A 17,930-nucleotide genomic window follows, 5' to 3' on the forward strand; every position below is an offset into this window, starting at 1 on the left:
GAGAGAAACACTAAATAGCGCCCAAAGAGGATCCCTGCCATCTTATGAGAGAAAATCAAATCATTTTATTTGAAATTGGCAAAGACACCAGAATTTTGGCATCGTAGTTTTTTGTTTTTGCTGCATGTAATTAAAGAAACTGCTATTGTGTTCCTCTTCTCCTCCTAGTCCATTCTGCCATCTTTTCCTTGTGCAAATATTGCCACGAAAAAAGCATAACTTTTCTCATAATTTAGTTAATTTTGTCCATAGAAGGAGGAAGAAACATCTTTCAAATTTTTTACAGAATTTTGCAACGCTTGCTCAAAACAAAATGAATTGTATTCTATAGGGGAGAGGGACCTGTAGTTGAACGAGGTCGAATAGTCATTATAGCAATTGTGCTTATAATATCCAATCTTACCACAAATTTATACTATATATTATAAATAAATAGTCCACATGTAAATAAAAAAAGACCAAATGTTGGTCAAAATAGACCTATAGTTGAGCACATAAGAACCTGTAAATGTTATATAAAAAGTAAAAATATACATTCATTAACAAGTGAAATAAATAGTTTTTTGTTTGAAATAAAATATCATAACTATCCACTATAAGTGTGTCATTGAAAAAATAAGATGCTCATTTAATAAAATAAGATATTTGCTTAAACAAGTATTGTTGTCATAGTGAAAAAATAGTATTCTTGTGTGTACAACTATTGGGGTAGCAATGTATATTCATTGGAGTATTTCATATTAATAATTTGTCCCATCACAAATATAAAAGGTGAGCACAAAAAATACCTTGTATTTTTCCATGAAATGAGAAGGATTTTCAACAAGTTTTAGTGTTCAACTATTGGTCCATTTGTGTTGGATATAAGTTGTATTTTATATAATAATGAGTTTTTTCTATAACAACAAATTGTTTTTTTTGTTTAACTATTGATCCATTTATGTTGGATTTACAAGTTAGAGATAACAAATATTTATGGTTACTAATATGTATTTGGTCCATTTATGTTGCATATAAGTTATACTCTAAACAAAAATATGATATTTTACTAAAAAGAAATGACATATTTTTTCAATTACTAGACATTTTTAGTTTAAGTTTTGGTCAAATCTTTAAAACGTCATTTTTTGGACACTTCACATAGACGTGTTATTTTGACGAGTTGCATGATGAGTCACGCCTTCATACCTTAGTTGTAGATAGTTAAATGTCCATTTTACATTTCTAAAAAAACGGAGATCTTACGATATTCCATGTGACAGCTACATATTGACGAAATTAGCCTTAACGACCCCTGATCCCTCTCCCCTAACCACTTCTAAAAAAATGAAGATCTTACGATATTCCATGTGACAACTACATATTGACGAAATTAGCCTTAACGACTATTGATCCCTCTCCCCCAACCACTTTTAAAACATCTGCGAACAGTTTCTTGCGAAACTTTTCTACTTCCTAGAACGTGAGCGTCTTTCCAAAATTCAATTAAAAAAATCCAACATCATTTGAAAATATTAAAATCGTATTTAATTCCCCAAAACCGGTCTAACGTCATCAAACACTCAGAGATCATACTCGTTTTCTCTGATCTCCGCCATTTTTCGACAACCCAAAAAAATCGTTTCACATCCACTGCAAAAATGACAGGTCACGAGATCGACCCCCGCAGCGGGTACTGCAAAACCAATTCCATCTTCTATAGCAAACGAAAACAGATAAACTTTCCCCAAGAAGAGTATCTGGACCTCCCAAAATTCGTCTCAAGACTTCCTCACAGAGGACAAATAGCTCTTGTGGATGCCTCAACAGGCGAAAAAATAACCTTTTCTCAACTATGGGGAAGTGTGAAATCCTTAGCAGCAGGATTATCACAAATAGGGATCAAGAAAGGCGATGTAGTTCTCCTCCTTTCGCCCAATTCTGTGCACTTCCCTGTCATCTGCATGGCAATCATGTCGATCGGTGCCATTGTAACCACAACCAATCCACTCAACACAGCCAGCGAGATCGCCAAACAGGCCTCAGACTCGAAAGCAAAATTAGCTTTCGTCATACCAGAACTAGAGGGGAAGTTAGCAGAGGCCAACATACCGCTAGTTCTTATAACTAAAAACAGCAGCAGCAGCAGAAGGTGCTTGATGGACCTTATGGCATCAGACACATCGAAATTGCCTGATGTAAAGATTAGGCAAGATGATACTGCCACCTTACTCTACTCCTCTGGCACCACTGGTCTCAGTAAAGGAGTGATCTCCACCCATAGAAATCTCATCTCCATGGTGTGTATTTTGCTCAAAAGGCTAAATCTGTCTGGTAGTTCTGATGACTGTTTTCTGTGCACTGTGCCCATGTTTCATATATATGGCCTTTGTGCTTTTGCCTGTGGGTTGCTTGGCTCCGGGGCTACTGTTGTTGTGCTGTCAAAGTTTGAGCTGGGAGAGATGCTTAGAGCTATTGAGAAGTATAGAGTCACTTATTTGCCTGTGGTTCCTCCAATTTTGCTGGCTCTGACAAAGACCGAAGCTGCCAAAGGGTTTGATTTGAGTTCTCTGCAAAGTGTTATCTGTGGCGGAGCTCCTCTAAGCAAGGATTCTACTGAGGAGTTTATTTCGAAGTTTCCTGGAGTCACAATAATGCAGGTTTTTATTATTTTTTCTTTTGTAGTTTACTGGTTTTAAAGTTCTTAAGAATTTGTGGAAGAAGTTTGATGAATTGAATTGTTTATTATGAAATTGAGATACCAATTTGGTGCATGAAATTTCTCCTTGTGGAAGCTCAGAAGGGATTCTGTAAGATATCGATTTGATCACTGGCAGAAAAGACAAGCCCAGAAGGGTTTGAGGAGATATCGATTTGCTTTTCAATTTACCTTTGGTATTGTTTTGTTGAGCAAACCTAGAAGGTTTTTTTTTTCAAATATTTAGCTTATGTATTGTATAGATTTTGTTATTATGGATTTTGACCATGTGACCAAGCTTTAACTGAAACTTGCCAGTCCAGCTACACTTGTAGTACCATTTGAAATGGTATAAACTGTAAAGGAGTTTTGGAAAATAGAAATGTGTTATTGATTGTGTAAATTGGGATCCAAGCCCTGTTCAATCCTTTGTAGACAGAACATATTGGTTTTGGCAACTAGTTTGAACAACTAGATTTCAATAACAATGTATCTGTCTGGTATTGATCTAGCAGTAAGGTATAGCACTACGCTCCGCAATGACCCTGGTCAAAACCCCGTGTGTAGTTTCTATGTGACAGTTTTGTCATAATAATCTTTTGTTACCAGTGAATGGGGGTATACGATAATTATCAATTAAACCCTCATGTCTGGCAAGACTAGATGTGACTATTTGGATTTATACTGTGTGGAATCGTGGACTAGGGATGATAACCGGGTCATAAAGGTGTGATAGTTACTGCTTAAGCCTTCTGTCGAGATACTTGGAGGTGAGAATATTGGGATTTTACTCCCTGCAGGCTGGAGAAGGTACAATAGCTAGTTCATTGGGATAACTTGCAACGGAGTTGGGTGAATTACTGATCAAATCTTCTTTCCATGTGTGGAAAGGTAAGAAGTTGTGGCTTCTACTGTTTTCAGAGATGGGGATATTCCTTCTCAATTGGATGTAGTAACCAGGTTGTTAGGATTGCTGGCTGTGGATAGTTAATTCCCAATCAAACAATTTGGTGTAAAACCTGGGATATTGAGCTTGCATACTTCTGACTATCCGTGTTTATTCCATGTCGAAGAACTCCTCCGTAGCCAAGCTCAAACTTGTGCATCGTAATGAGCTGGGTTTGAGCCCTGAGCCTTCCCAACCTAAACATTTTTTGGTTCCTGATGCGAGGATTACAGAATCTTGAAACCATGGAACACAGAAAGTTATATGTCCATGGCAACAAAATAAAAGTCTCGCTGCTTGTCAAAGTCACGTACTCTCTGAAAGGTTATCAGAGCAGAGGAACCCCGCAGTGAAACTTAAAGCATGATTAGAGACATCAAGCAGCGTAAGTATTCAGGAAAATAAACCCTTGTGGAAATATATAGAGACCACGATAAATGCGCACAGACCAGAAGGCAAAGAAAAGGAAAAACCTGTTATTTAACGTTTCGAGTTATGATGTAAGTCAGCATCTTTGGAGGGGTGGGAAGGACTTAATGGTGTGGAGGCAGTGAGAGTGAAGGTGACAGGGGAGTTGGTGATTTTTAACAGGTTCAGCACCCATAGTCATAGTGGTGGGTGATTTGCAAAAGGTTTCTTCATCCCAAAAAGTTCACTCTTTATAGACCTCTGCCAGATTTAGCGAAAACTTGTAACTATTTTAGAAAATATTACTATTCCTGAAATAAATTGCTTTGACGTATAGGCATTTCAGGCTTACACTTAGGAAAATCTGAATTCTGTTGAGACAATCCCAACAGGTCAAGGGTAGGGTCTTGTCATGTCACTTGCAAAGGTGCTAGGTTCTATAATGATGAAACATATCATCTTCAAGTTATTGGATTGCAAGCTGCTCAGGAAACATTGGAAATTTATAATAAATTATATATTTTATTTTTTTCTGTGTAAGAGTTCCATTCTATTGCTCTGGGAGCAAGGAGGGGCAATCAGCCCCTCTGGCTTAGAGAAAAAGGAATTTCTGATAGAAATAGATGACCATATGTCCGGTTTTTAACTTATCTGCAAGGAGTCTCTTGATCATCTTTCTAGATTTACAAGTTTGTAATATTTCTCCTCAAATACATTAACATGAAGTTTTTGCAGGGCTATGGACTGACGGAAACAGCAGGAGTGGGAGCATCCACTGACAATCAGGATGAAAGCAGACACTATGGAACTGCTGGCATGCTATCTGCAAATACTGAAGCAAAAGTTGTCGATCCTGATACTGGAAATCCTCTGCCTCCTAACCAAAGAGGAGAGTTGTGGCTTCGTGGACCAGTTGTTATGAAAGGTAAGAGTGTTGCAAGCAGCTATATTTCGATTTGAATTAGAGGAATATCAACCAGCGCTATCCTCATAGTCACTGTCATACACAATCTAAAGCTATAGAAATGTATACATATCCACTTAAGGGCACTCCAAAAGTTAAATCTTGTAACTGAAGTAAGCTATCTAAAGACACACCAATATAAAGAACTCTAATGTAGAGGAATAAATAGGTAAAATGAATTATTCTGTGCTTATAGAAATGCTCTACTATTTGAAATGATCCAGGAGTGCAATAACATTGAATTGCAGTCAATTTACAATTTTGTAAATGTCGTAAAATGTTATAAGTCATCCTTGTTAGAGCAGTGGCACAGAATCAGAGATATTGGCAGTTGATTGTTTATGTCAATTACAGAAGTAACAAAAATTGCTAGCCAGTGCTCTGGTCAAGAGAGAAGTAAGAAGAAAAGAAAATTGCATCTTTTGATATTTTAGCTTTTTGCAGCTTAGTTAAAAAGTTTATATAAGGAAAACTGTACTTACAAGTTCCATCAGATTTAACTGGCTTCAATATGTTGAGGCAATTTTGGAGCATGAACTTAAGCTGTTCCCTGAAATTAGAGAGAATTGCATGCAAAGACTTCCTGCAACCCAATGTTCTGGATTAAAACAAGGAAACATAATTAAATTCCGTGTATGTTGCTCCTTGCAGGACCCTCATTTAAATTTAATTATATTGAGATACTTAAACTAGATTTATTGGAAGAAATACCAACCCTTATGAAGTGAATTTCTAATGTTCAAATAACCCAAGAACAATATTGTCTGATCAAATTGCAGGTTATTTCAGCAATCCAGAAGCCACTGTTTCTGCCCTAGACAAAGATGGCTGGCTACGAACAGGCGATCTCTGTTACATTGATGATGAAGGCTACATCTTTATAGTAGACAGACTGAAAGAGTTGATTAAATATAAAGGATACCAGGTATGGCATCATTTTTCTGAAGAGTTTGACTTGTTAACTTCCATCTTTTCTTGCGAATTTTCTATGAATTCACTAAATTATAAATTTCAGCTTTATATAATTTTGTTTTTTGATACAGGTTGCTCCTGCTGAACTAGAGGCACTTCTACTTTCTCACCCTGAGATTGTAGATGCTGCAGTAATACCGTAAGTAACAATGGCCTTTGAATTCAATTTAATCTAACCTCATCCTATGTTATTATGCTTAAAAAATTTCAGATGGTACATACAAATCCAAGGAGAAATATTTTTCTTCTTTATAATTAAAACTGCATATTTTACATGTTCCATATTCAACAGATTCTTAGGGATTTTTAGAGGTTGTCTATTTCAATCTTTCCATGGAGAGTACGAGAAATTCTCATTCTCTAGTTATATTAGATCTTATCCTTCTACAGAGTTCCAAAAGTTGTATATCCAGATCTTTCTATAAATATCAGAAGACTTTCTTCTAATTTTTGCTTTGTCCCACGGTGTTTTCAGAACAGGGATGGTAGGAAATGTAAGGATGCATTCTGGGGATTGTAAGGGACAAGAGACATTTACTGGGTGTCGTTCAAAACATTAAGGAAATGAATCTACATAAAAATTAACAAGATTTTAATACGTATATTATCCACTATCCAGTAAAAGGTCAAAATTTGAAAAACAATAGATTCCATAATTCAGGCTCATTTTTCAATTGAACATTTTGTTTAGTTGGTAATCATGGCCCTCTCTCTCTGAATCACTATTAAATTTTGTTTGCAGTAAAACAATTTGTTCTTAGAAAGTGACAATCATGTTCTTACTGTGCTTTGGTAATGCAATACCATTGACATTGTACTCCATTACTAATGAAGCATAGCGCTGCAATAAAGGTTGCTTCAGATCTATACAAAGCCACTTTAACCCCACACAAATTGCAGCTGTATATGAATGAACTGAAAAATCTGGTATACAATTCAGAGGGGAACATTATAACATCATAACTGTGATCATGGACCCTTTTCTGCCGCTTTGTAGAATTTTGGTTTCAACTTTCAGCCATGACAACATCATATGCATAGCCATTGTTAATAGCATTATGGGAATGACAGGAATAACAGATTGAGGTTGAAAGATCATTTCAACTTTTTAGATTGGAATTGATTGTGTTGCATAATATCTTCTTACTCTTCCAGTTTAGTCCAACTCCAGAGTTTTGGATATTGTTAGAGATTTTCTGCAGGCAAATCTTTTGAAATGATTATATGTGGCTGTTACAGGCTCCCAGACAAAGAAGCAGGACAGATTCCAATGGCATACATAGTAAGGAAACCAGGCAGCAGACTATCTGAAGCTAGTGTTATAGAATTTGTGGCTAAAAAGGTAGCTTGCATTTTGAATTTATTATCTATAAGCATGGGATTGAGCATGAAAACATTTGGGGATTCTGTTCAAATTTGTAATATTTTCTGCATTGTTTGAACTTGTTTGAGGGGTTTGTGTTGTAGGTGGCACCATACAAGAAGGTTCGTCGTGTGGATTTTGTGAAAGAGATTCCAAAAAATGCAGCAGGAAAATTGCTAAGAAAGGATTTGATTAAATTAGCCACCTCCAAGCTTTGAAACTTTCGGAGTTTCAAGCAAGTGCGGGATATCAATGCTTCAGTTGATTGATAAGAGCTCATATTCGTGTTTGGAAGGAGTACCTGTAGAATTCAGGTTTTGGATGTTCTCAAGTATAAAGAATGAAGGGACATTTCTGATTCAAATCTAAGGCCTTCTCTTATCAGTTTGTGTTATTTTCCATTATAAAAATCCTCCTAACCTCTACCACTCTTGGCTTTCACAATAAAATACCTTCAGTGCATGGTTGTAATGGTGATATTTGACAAGAAGCACACTCAAAGTTTGGTTCAGTCTCAATCCTTATTTATCTTCATTTGCACCTACCTACATATTTGTCCATATAGTTGACCTCATCTCTTTCTATTTGCACCTATTTCTTATTATCTATATCACACCAAGTTTTTGGGCTTGAAAACAAGGGATGAGGGGATGCATCTCTATCATTAATTTTTTAAGACTATTTTAAGGGATGTTTAGTTAAAAAAAAAAAGTTTTTAATAATATAAGGAAATTTTAAATATTCATATTATAACATTGACAAGGTATTTATTATATACATTAAAGATCTTTAATACACATCATTAGCATATTTGAGAGTTCACATGAGAATTGAACAAATTAATAAATTTAATCGATTTCTTAATTTCGTTGTCAATGTACATGTTAGAAGAAATATTCTATTGGGCATCCATGATTTACATTGGAAAAGTATGGTGCAATAAATATGTTCTTATAAATGCATTTAAATCCATTATTTACACCACTCTTATGGTTATTGATTCTAATGGTATCAATATTGTCATTTTTTTCTATTGTAGTGAATTTACAAGGTATTGGTATATTCTTATTCAAATTCAATTGATGAAGTGACTAACCCTATCTATGAATCCATGTAGATTATTATCCATGCATAGTGATTCATTTTTGGGCTGTAGAAAAATAAATGTTTAAAAGAGGATTAGAGAAACGTGTGTTCAAGATATTGACATCAAGGAAATGATCAAATTAGCTCAATTGAAACTCCAAGGAAGAATCAAAGTGGAAGTGAGACTTTCCTATTGGCAAATTTCTATAAGAATTAACTTGTTATCATAACTTTTCATTTCTTTATTGATACACTTATAAAAAAATGTTTGCACTTTGGGCAAGTTACTAGTCTATCTTATGCATTAGCATTTACCTTTTGTTGGTTTTCATTGATTTAAAAATAAATTGTACACCTCCTTCTATGCAATTCAACAATTCTACACGTTAGTTGTCTAAGATGTAGCACTTTTAGCAACAAGATTATGGAGTCAATCATTATTCCTCATAGAAGATTAGAGTACATGGATTTTGCCTTAATATGTTTTCCTCATGCTACTCCTTTAAGGTTTTCTTTGGCTTTTCCTCACTTTAAAAAAAATCAAATCTATTGATGGTCAAATTGACACATGCAACATAGGTAGAGTGAAATCACCCATGTCCTAAAAAGATAACATATTGGATAAATTTAGTTGGTCAATGTGGTCTATTTGTTCAAGGGACCTATATTGGTTATATTATTTTGGTTGATTAGGATAACATTTACTCACTTTGATTAGAATATTTTGTTTTTGTGTTTTTTTTCTTGATAAATTTTGAATATAATCATACTTTCAATGTGTTTATAAAGAAATTTTTGAAACATAATTGAATTTATGAGAATTAAACTACATAGAGCAACTTTAGTATTTTAATTCCTATCTTTTATGATAAAAGCATGAGAAATTCAAGAATCCACAATACTATGATCAGTTTTACCTCAATCGGTCATACTAGAGATGCAAGATTCAAATGAGATTTAAATGAGAAACAAAAATGGATACATAAAATTGTTGTATTTGACACACAAATTTAATGTTATTTCAATAACTCATTCCAACAGATTTCATCAATAAACAATCATAATATTTCCTCAAAATGATCAACAATGTAAGAATGAAATGAGATAATTTATCAAGTGGCAATCCCAACAAGATAGTTAGACTAAAATTTAATATTCTTCTTCCAAAATTTATCTCTTATTAATTATTATTATAAGTAAAACAAAACTTTTAAGACCATTAAAAAATAACTAAAAAAGACCCTTCTATAATTTTGGACACTTCCTTTATAATGTAAGAAAAAGCAAAAATCCATGATTACATCTAGATAGTTGCTTCAAAACACCCTATGCAGCTACTCTATTTTTAATCCACTGGAAATAAATAACTCCATATATTGCTAACATCGTGGATGTTTCTAACTAACCTAGATGTCCTATTTTTTTCTTATAAAATTTAGGAACCACTTTATTGTTTTATGGGATAATATTGAAAAATAAATAAATAAAATTACAAAAGAGTCCCGGATGACCAACGATAGTAGTTACGTGCAGGTTTAGCTTGAATAAAGGCCCTTGACACGTGAGCAGGCAAGTGGAGTAGTAGGAGCACAAAGTGGATTTGTTGAAAAGGCTTTTAAACAAATGCAATTTTTTTTTTGCTTTATTCTGAACAGTTATTCAAGCTCTATTTGGAAGGAAATGGAAGAGAATTGTGTGGAGAGGAAGGAAGAAAGAGAGGAGAATACAAGGAAGGGATATTGGAGGATTCAAAGCAAAATCTTCTAATTCACAAAATTTGGAGGGGTGATAAAGTTTCTCAAAGAAATATGGTTTCAGATTTTATGTAAATTTTTTGATAATGTTGTATCAATAGTTGTGATTTAAAGTTGTTATTGATGAATGCAATGTACTCTTTAGATTTAAAAAGCAATAAATCATGTGATGCCACATCCGTGCACCAATAAAACATGACTTAGTGTACAAGTATCAGTCTCACTTTTCTTTTTTTTTTTGGACACCTTGATAAAAAGCATGCTGATGTGGCATCATATTTGATGATGAAATCTTAGTTATAAGCAGGGGACTTGCTAAGTAACCTACTGTAAATAATTGGGAGTCATTTGCAATTTCCATGTAAGATTTGGAGAAGCACGAAATTGGGGTGCTCAACTACTAAAATCCTTTCCATAGAAATTTCATTTGACTCATATACATTTTAAATTCATTGTTATGATCACTATTCCAAGATTTCAAGTGAATGCAATTAATTCTCTTTATCACCCATATCTTTCTAAATGCTTTATTGCACTTTTTAATTCAAAATTTCAGGTTAGAGAGTTACATTGGGGTTAGTCTATTCTCCCTCATATTTAATTCCATGGTCAATTCATGGTTTTGAGTGGTTTCATTAACTTTAATGTTGTATGGCCCATTTTGCCCTTATCTATTTAAATGGGTTATTGACATTCCTGCACAGGGGCTTCACTTAGTGAACTTAGGTTATATCACATGTGTTCATGGCATACGAAAGAATCCCCCTATTTTCAAAAAATATTGCCCTAAACTCTTTTTTGTCACCCCCTCCTAATACACAACTTGAATTAAAAACCCCCCTATTTTCACCAGATATTGTATTTTTTCATAGCCCAAATTAAAAACCCCCTATTTTCACCAGATAGGCAATATATTATTGTCGATTTTGAGATATCAAACCTCCCAATATGAATGCACGTGATATAACATTGCCTAGCTAGTGAAGCCCCCATGCATTCCTATTGTTCATGATTTCATGTGGCTTCCATTTGGTTCATTCCTCAACATCCATATATGTTTAATGTTTAATGTTTAAATATTGTTGTTAGTACATGGTTATGGATGGTGCTATTGATTTTATTTCCATAACCTTCACTAGTTTAAATATTTTATAACTATTGTTAGTTGAGGGTTTTAACTAACATGTACTAGTTTTATTCTTTGTGATGTTGGAAAAAGGTGAATGATGGAGATATCGAGAGGAAATCTTTTCTTCCCTCTAAGGAGAGATAAAAGTTTCACTTCGGATTTCTCTTCAAACACATTTTCCACATTACATTGGAAGAGGGAAGAAAATACACTAGATTCAACCTCTAGAGAAAGAGATTGAATTCTGAGTGATGGTAAGTGAATCCCCTCTTATGAGATTGAGATTTGAATTGATTGAATTGTGTATTTTTTGATCAAGTGTAAAAGTAACAAAGATCTGATTATAACTCGAGAGAGAAGCATAGGATGAAGTTGTGCACCTGGATCTGGCAATAATCTATCAAGACGAAGCCACCCTAGGAATTTGAGAAAAAGTTGCCTGGACTATGGTAGGAGTGTACATGGTCCTCCGAAAAATCCGTGAAATGAAAAGGGTTTTTTTCGCCTCTGCAAATGGAGTCCAAATCTGAAAGTACAGTTGCGCACCTGCAACCTACACACATAAAAGAGAGGGAAAGGTGTTGGGATTGGGGATTTACCTTCAGGTCAAACCCCAGTTTTGGAATTAGCCAAATGATGAAAGAAAGTACTTGCAAGTAAATGTAAATGAAAGACTGAAATGTAAGTCACCTTAAGGGAGGTTGTGATAGAAATGTTGATAGAATTGCTTGTATGAAGTTAAATGTTGGAATGAATCTCCTCTTCAATGGTTGAATCCTTGACTTGAATGCAACACCTAGCCTTGAAAGGAGACTTGAGAATGCTCAATGCTAGAAAGGAATGCTTGAATGCGTGATGATCTCATGTATTTGTGTTATTCTTCTTGAACTTATCTCAAATGGGAGGAGAAATGCGACTTAAATACTTGTCAATTAGGGCTAATTGACTGATTTTCCATTGCAGGACGACACTAGGGGAGTTTTCCCGCTCAATGTGCAACCTCCAAAGCACATTTGGAAAGGGTCCTACCCCAAAATGGGGCAAGGGATAGGGGCACCACGCCCCTGTCCTGCCCTTTTTGCAAGACAGGATGTAGTCTAGGCAGTATGGAGGGCAAGCAAGATGCAATTCTCAGGCGTCGAGCAAGTCTCTGGTCTTTGATTAGGCTTAGGGATTCAAATCGCATGCGTGAGGACCCTAATGTGGTTGACAATTGCAAGGGTCACAATTTCATGACACTACATTATTTATTAGTCATTTGTTTAATGATTTAATCATTGTAGTTAGTGTAAGCTTACCTTGGCATAGAATTAAGTAAAAATAATTATGTAGGAAGGGTTTCTTATAATGAAACAAAAAATTTATTCTTATCTCAACAAAATCAAAGGGATGGACAATATTACTATAAATTTGAAATGTAAAATATAGATGAACTCTAAAAAATGCTCCAATGTTAGCCAAGATAACACACCATGAAAAAGAAAATAAGAAGTTAGGAAGAGAATCTTATTGTAGATATAGTATGAGAGTGATAGTATGAGAATTTATAGAACCCTAACCTCTAATTTGATGGATTAGATTATAGTAATGTTTAGTAACTATTTATATGTGTGTGGGGGAAAAAGTGACACTAAGCAAACAGGCCCTAATCTCACTTTCAACCACACACTTGTGGAATACGAAAGAGCCTAGAGGTATCACACAATTGGCTACTTCTTTTTGTGGAAGAGAGAGCCACGGGCTACCTATTAGGATTTCTATTCCTTTGTTGTAATTGAAAGATAAAATGATGCAAGTTCAATCTCTAATCCCAAAGTGCAAGTATGAACTAATAACAAGATTGCAGAATTGAACTTAAACTATGGAAAGTTATAAACACAAGAATAAGACAAGAATGCAAATGCGTACCCGGAGTTAAAATCTGAGTGAAAATGTTCGGGATGGGGGCGCGGGCGCCACTGTCCTGATTCTGCCCCTGAAACTGCTCTGGAAACTATTGTTTTGCAACCTGGAAAGCTGTCAAAAATGCTGAAAACTGCTGTCTGACAGAAGGACCAGGGCACCCAGCGCCCCTGTCTTGGCAGGACCAGGGCACCCCACGCCCCTGTCCTGGTCTTTTGCTCTGACATTTGGTGCGGGGCTCGGTTTCCGTCTGCTTCCGCCAGATCTGCAACTTGTGGCGTCGTCCGAATCCCGAAATCTGTACTTATATCTGAAAAGGTGTGGTGGGCGGCTATATAGGGTTTTGCCTTAGTCAAACCCCCGCTTTGGTGATTTCCACCTCCACGAATAGCCAAATTGTATTGTAAAAGTAATGTGTGTGCAAGATCCTAAAATGCAAGTAAGCAAACTAGAGCAACCTAGAAAGTAAACCCTAATTGCTTGTAAATGATAATGTAAATGCTCCAAATCAAGATGCAAAGTGATCTAAAGCATGAATACAAATGATATAATGAAGCTTATGCAAAGACATGAAAACAACATGAAATCATACCCAACCCCAAGGGAGGGGTACAAGCCAATCTTCAGTCGGTGATCCCTTATTACTCTTCAATGTCTTCAAAGCCCTAAATGGATGAATGAAATTGATGAATGCTTGATGGATGGTTGTTAAATGTTGTTAAAGTCTTCAAAGATCTGCTCTTTCACTGCATATGAGGTCCTTGAAAACAAAAATCGGATGCTTTCAAATGAAGAAAGAGAGCTCTTATGTATGAAACCCTAGGTCTTAATTTCAACTTTTGGCCGACCTAGAGATTGAATCTCCCGCCAATTTCTTGGGGTTAAGCTTTATTTTATGATTAGATTGTGCTCCTAAAATTTTGAGAAAAATGTCCGGGACCATGTGCACTCCGGGCGCCCTGGTCCTGACAACTTTTCACCAAATTTTCAGGACCGTCGGATATGATGATTTTAGAGAGAATCCCGAAGTTACAGGTGATTTCGAGATGTTTTGACCCCCGAAATCAAGCCCCCAAGTTCAAAATAGGACCTAATTAGGGTTTTTGATTAAATGATGTATTGGAGGAATAAAATGAAAGGGGCACACTTTAATGAAAGGGCCCAACTTTATGATATGGGAGATGATAAAATAGAACCTTAGACCTAATTACTTTAATTAATTAAGTGCTAAAGGGGAAATGCAATGCAAAATGCAAAATGCGCCAAGGCGGGTGCTAAACTAGGTGTGAAATTGTACCACCCTAGCAAGTGCGTACAATTTATGACGCTACATTTAGCCCCCACTTTAGCGGTCATATGAACACTACGTGCATATGCAAGCTAAAGTACAGAAAAGTAAACATTATTTGAAAAAGGATATATCCATAAGTTGTTGGATGAAGCCCCCAGCGGCATCTGCAGTACTCAGTTAAGAACCACAACCTACAAAACCACATGTTAGATCACAAAATCACCTAATGCTTACTAAGGAAGGTGATGAAAATTCGAGGGTAGCTATATGCCCCCCCTGTTTCGGCTTGCTAATTTTAGTGAGTTGAAACAGGGTATCATGTTTACCACTTCGAATTGTTAAAGAATATTGATGACAAATGCTCACAAGAACATTTGATATGAGATCAAAAACTAATGGAGAATCATTTGGTAAGAAAGAGGACTAAATCTCAATTCCAACACAACAAAGAGTGTGAGGGTTTGAGAGTTCTCTAACACAAGATGAAGGATGTAAATGGAAACAAAATGCAAAGAGAAGAAAAGAAAGGAAAAAGCAGCATGAACACACACATTGGTGATCCATGAGAAGAATAGTGAGAGAGAAAACATGGACTTCTCGCCCCTAGATCTTGTCTAGGTGATCCATGGAAAAAGGGACATGGAAAACTAGCCCCTAGAGTCTGTCTAGGTGATCCATGTAAGGGAGGAGAGTGAGAAAGTCTAGCCTTATGCCACTAGTTCCACTCAACCTCGTGCATGTGTGTGTAAGTGAGGTTAGAAGCACCTCATAGGAGTCTATGCCTGAGTATGCTACAACCTGTATATGTATAGTACAAAAGCGTGACATCTCGCTCTAAGAGTCTGTGCTCTGGTTCCGAGAATAATCACCTTGCATAAAAGAAAAATGGAGACATCTCGCTCTAAGAGTCTGTGCTCTTGTTCCGAGAATGACCCATTGCTCAAAAGGTGTAATGTTTATGTCATAAGCAAAGTAGAACAAGGATACCTACCTTCATCACAAAATAAGATACCCCAAAAATGCAACAATGTCATAGATCCAAGCAAGAGAGTTTTACACTCTTTAAGCAAGGATAAGATAATTGAAAAGGGATATCTTGTAGTATGCGTAAAGGAGATCCTTAGAGGAGAAGAGATCTTTGTACAAAAGACACCTATCCCCGAGAGGAATTGTCTTAGACAAATATAACATCTTCTAGAATAAGACAAAGAAGAGAATAAGAATGCAATACTTCCTTCTTTTGCAAGGTGAAAGTGATTCTTAATGAAGGATGACACTCTTTTTAACCCAATTGGGAGAGTGAATTCATTATGGATGTATTTTACCAAGTGCAAAAGAGGTTGTAATCAAGGACTTACACCTCTTGTAAGAGAGAATCCTTGAACAAACAACAACAAATGCATACAAGGAATAACATCAAGTAATAAAGTTCACACCATCCACGAAATAGGAAAAAGTGGATCCTTAGATAAAAATAAGGAAAGATCATTGCCTCCCAAGGATAAGGACAATGAGAAGGACTTACACAATCTTCTAGGGAGAGATTTAGACATAAGCAAAATGTACTACATACTGACATGAGTTCATGCAAGCAAGACATTAGTGTATGTAAAATGCTCCTCACAAGAAGTGGGTAGGATAAGAAAGAGAATACACATCTTCTCCCATATCTAGGAAAAGAGGATTCTAAAGAAAAGATAATCAATATTTCCACACTATTACCCCATAGGAACAAGAGATAACATAGAAAAATTAGGCTATTATGTTGCTTCGAAAATATGATTGCACTTGAAATTGTACCATCATGAATGACAATGAGCCCCCAGTAAATGAGCTACCAATGTCACATAATGATGAGCAACATAATAGCCATTAATGTTATTTAAAGACATGATAGATTGAATGAGGTATTTGAATATGACATGCTAAATGCTCAACTATAAGTGAGATCAAAAACATGTATAAAGTGATAAAAATTGAAGAAGAAAAGTCACAAGAAATCTTAGAAGGATGAGTGTATTTTATTAGAGCCTTATCCCTGGAGAAAAGGACTTTATGATGAATAGGAGATAAAGATTCATAAGTGGATTTAGAAATTTGAGGGGAGTCATAAAGAGATTTTTTCATCGCCAAGATTTCCTTATGAGGGGAATGAGAGTTGATAGAAGTAGAAGATGATTTAGTTGAAGTGAGATCATCATCACTACTAAATATAGCATTCACATTGAGAGATGGTCTTTTAGATGCTTTGGTGGGCTTAGAAAGATTATATCCAAGTCCAAATGAATATTCATGCACGTTATGTTCTAAAGGAACTTTAATTCCTTGTTCATTTGCGCCACAACCATTTCCACTATAGCCACTCTTAGCCAAAATATGAAAACCACGACCATAACGATTAGCCATTTCAGAAAGAAAAGGTGGTTTTTCATAAGACAAAGAATCAAATTCTTCAGAATTAGAGGTGTGAGGAGAAGAAGTTTGAGAAGCAGCCACAAAATTATTGCTCATAGGTTCAGGTAAGACTGATTGATCTCTAGTTTCTTCTTTCTTTTTAACTTTAAGCTCTCTAGGAGGAACCCTATACTCACCTACAAAGGTGGGATTGAAATCAAGAGATCCCCAATCATCTTCTGCGAGAACCTTCTCAGGATCAAAAGCCTTTTCATGTGTAGATTCAAGTTGAGAAGAATCTTCTTCGAGAACTTCAGACTCATCCAAAGAATTTTGATTATCAGAGGGTGATGATTCATCCATAGGTATCTTTTTTAACGAGTCATCACTAGAAGAGGAAGGCTTAGAAGAACTCCCTTTGGAAGTAGATGTTTGCAAACAAGCTTGAAAATTAGTATCACCTATCAAGGTATATGTCTTATTATTATAAATAAATTTAACTTGTCTATGCAATGTAGAGGGGACAGCTTGCATATTGTGAATCCAAGGTCTCCCTAATAACAAGTTGTATGTTAGATTTCCCGACATAACATGGATAGGAGTAGGCAAAGTAACAGGTCCCACTGTGATGGGTAAGGTGATAATACCTAATGAAGATTTAGCCACATTATCAAAGCCTCGAATGGGACGAGAGTCGGGCTCAATAAGGGATGTATCCACATTCATCTTATGCAATAGATTAATGCTACACACATTAAGGCCAGAACCATTATCTATCAGTGTTCGTCTTATAGCAGTGTCATTTATGATAACCACAATCATCAAGGGATCATATTGATGTTGAATTTCACTAGTAGGCAACTCATCTTGAGTAAACACAATTTGAGCTTTAGGATTCATCACAGAGTTAACCAAAGACACTATATTACTAGATGTATTAGGTGGAGGAACATTCAAATCTTTCAAGGCATCTTGTAACATTCCATGATGAGCGGAAGAAGTTTGGATCAAATCCCAAATGGATATCTTAGCAGGGGTAGCTTT

The 17,930-nt window shown here is 35.7% G+C and overlaps 1 protein-coding gene across 1 annotated transcript; it reads left to right on the plus strand.

Moving 5' to 3' along the window:
* The first annotated feature begins 1,519 nt into the window (after nucleotides 1-1,519).
* LOC131033661 (probable CoA ligase CCL5) lies at nucleotides 1,520-7,841 on the plus strand. Its single transcript, XM_057964927.2, has 6 exons — nucleotides 1,520-2,639; nucleotides 4,767-4,956; nucleotides 5,775-5,920; nucleotides 6,039-6,106; nucleotides 7,207-7,309; nucleotides 7,435-7,841. Exons 1-6 carry the CDS (start codon nucleotides 1,641-1,643, stop codon nucleotides 7,546-7,548), a joined length of 1,620 nt encoding a protein of 539 aa, XP_057820910.2. The 5' UTR covers nucleotides 1,520-1,640; the 3' UTR covers nucleotides 7,549-7,841.
* The last annotated feature ends 10,089 nt before the right edge of the window (nucleotides 7,842-17,930 follow it).

The sequence above is a fragment of the Cryptomeria japonica genome, chromosome 5, assembly GCF_030272615.1.
Source record: "Cryptomeria japonica chromosome 5, Sugi_1.0, whole genome shotgun sequence".
Classification (NCBI taxonomy): Eukaryota; Viridiplantae; Streptophyta; class Pinopsida; order Cupressales; family Cupressaceae; genus Cryptomeria; species Cryptomeria japonica.

Coding starts and splice junctions, on each gene's coding strand:
- LOC131033661 (XM_057964927.2), top strand. CDS start 1,641: ATGACAGGTCACGAGATCGACCCCCGCAGCGGGTACTGCAAAACCAAT. Junction 2,640..4,766: donor CTGGAGTCACAATAATGCAG/GTTTTTATTATT, acceptor AAGTTTTTGCAG/GGCTATGGACTGACGGAAAC. Junction 6,107..7,206: donor GTAGATGCTGCAGTAATACC/GTAAGTAACAAT, acceptor TGGCTGTTACAG/GCTCCCAGACAAAGAAGCAG.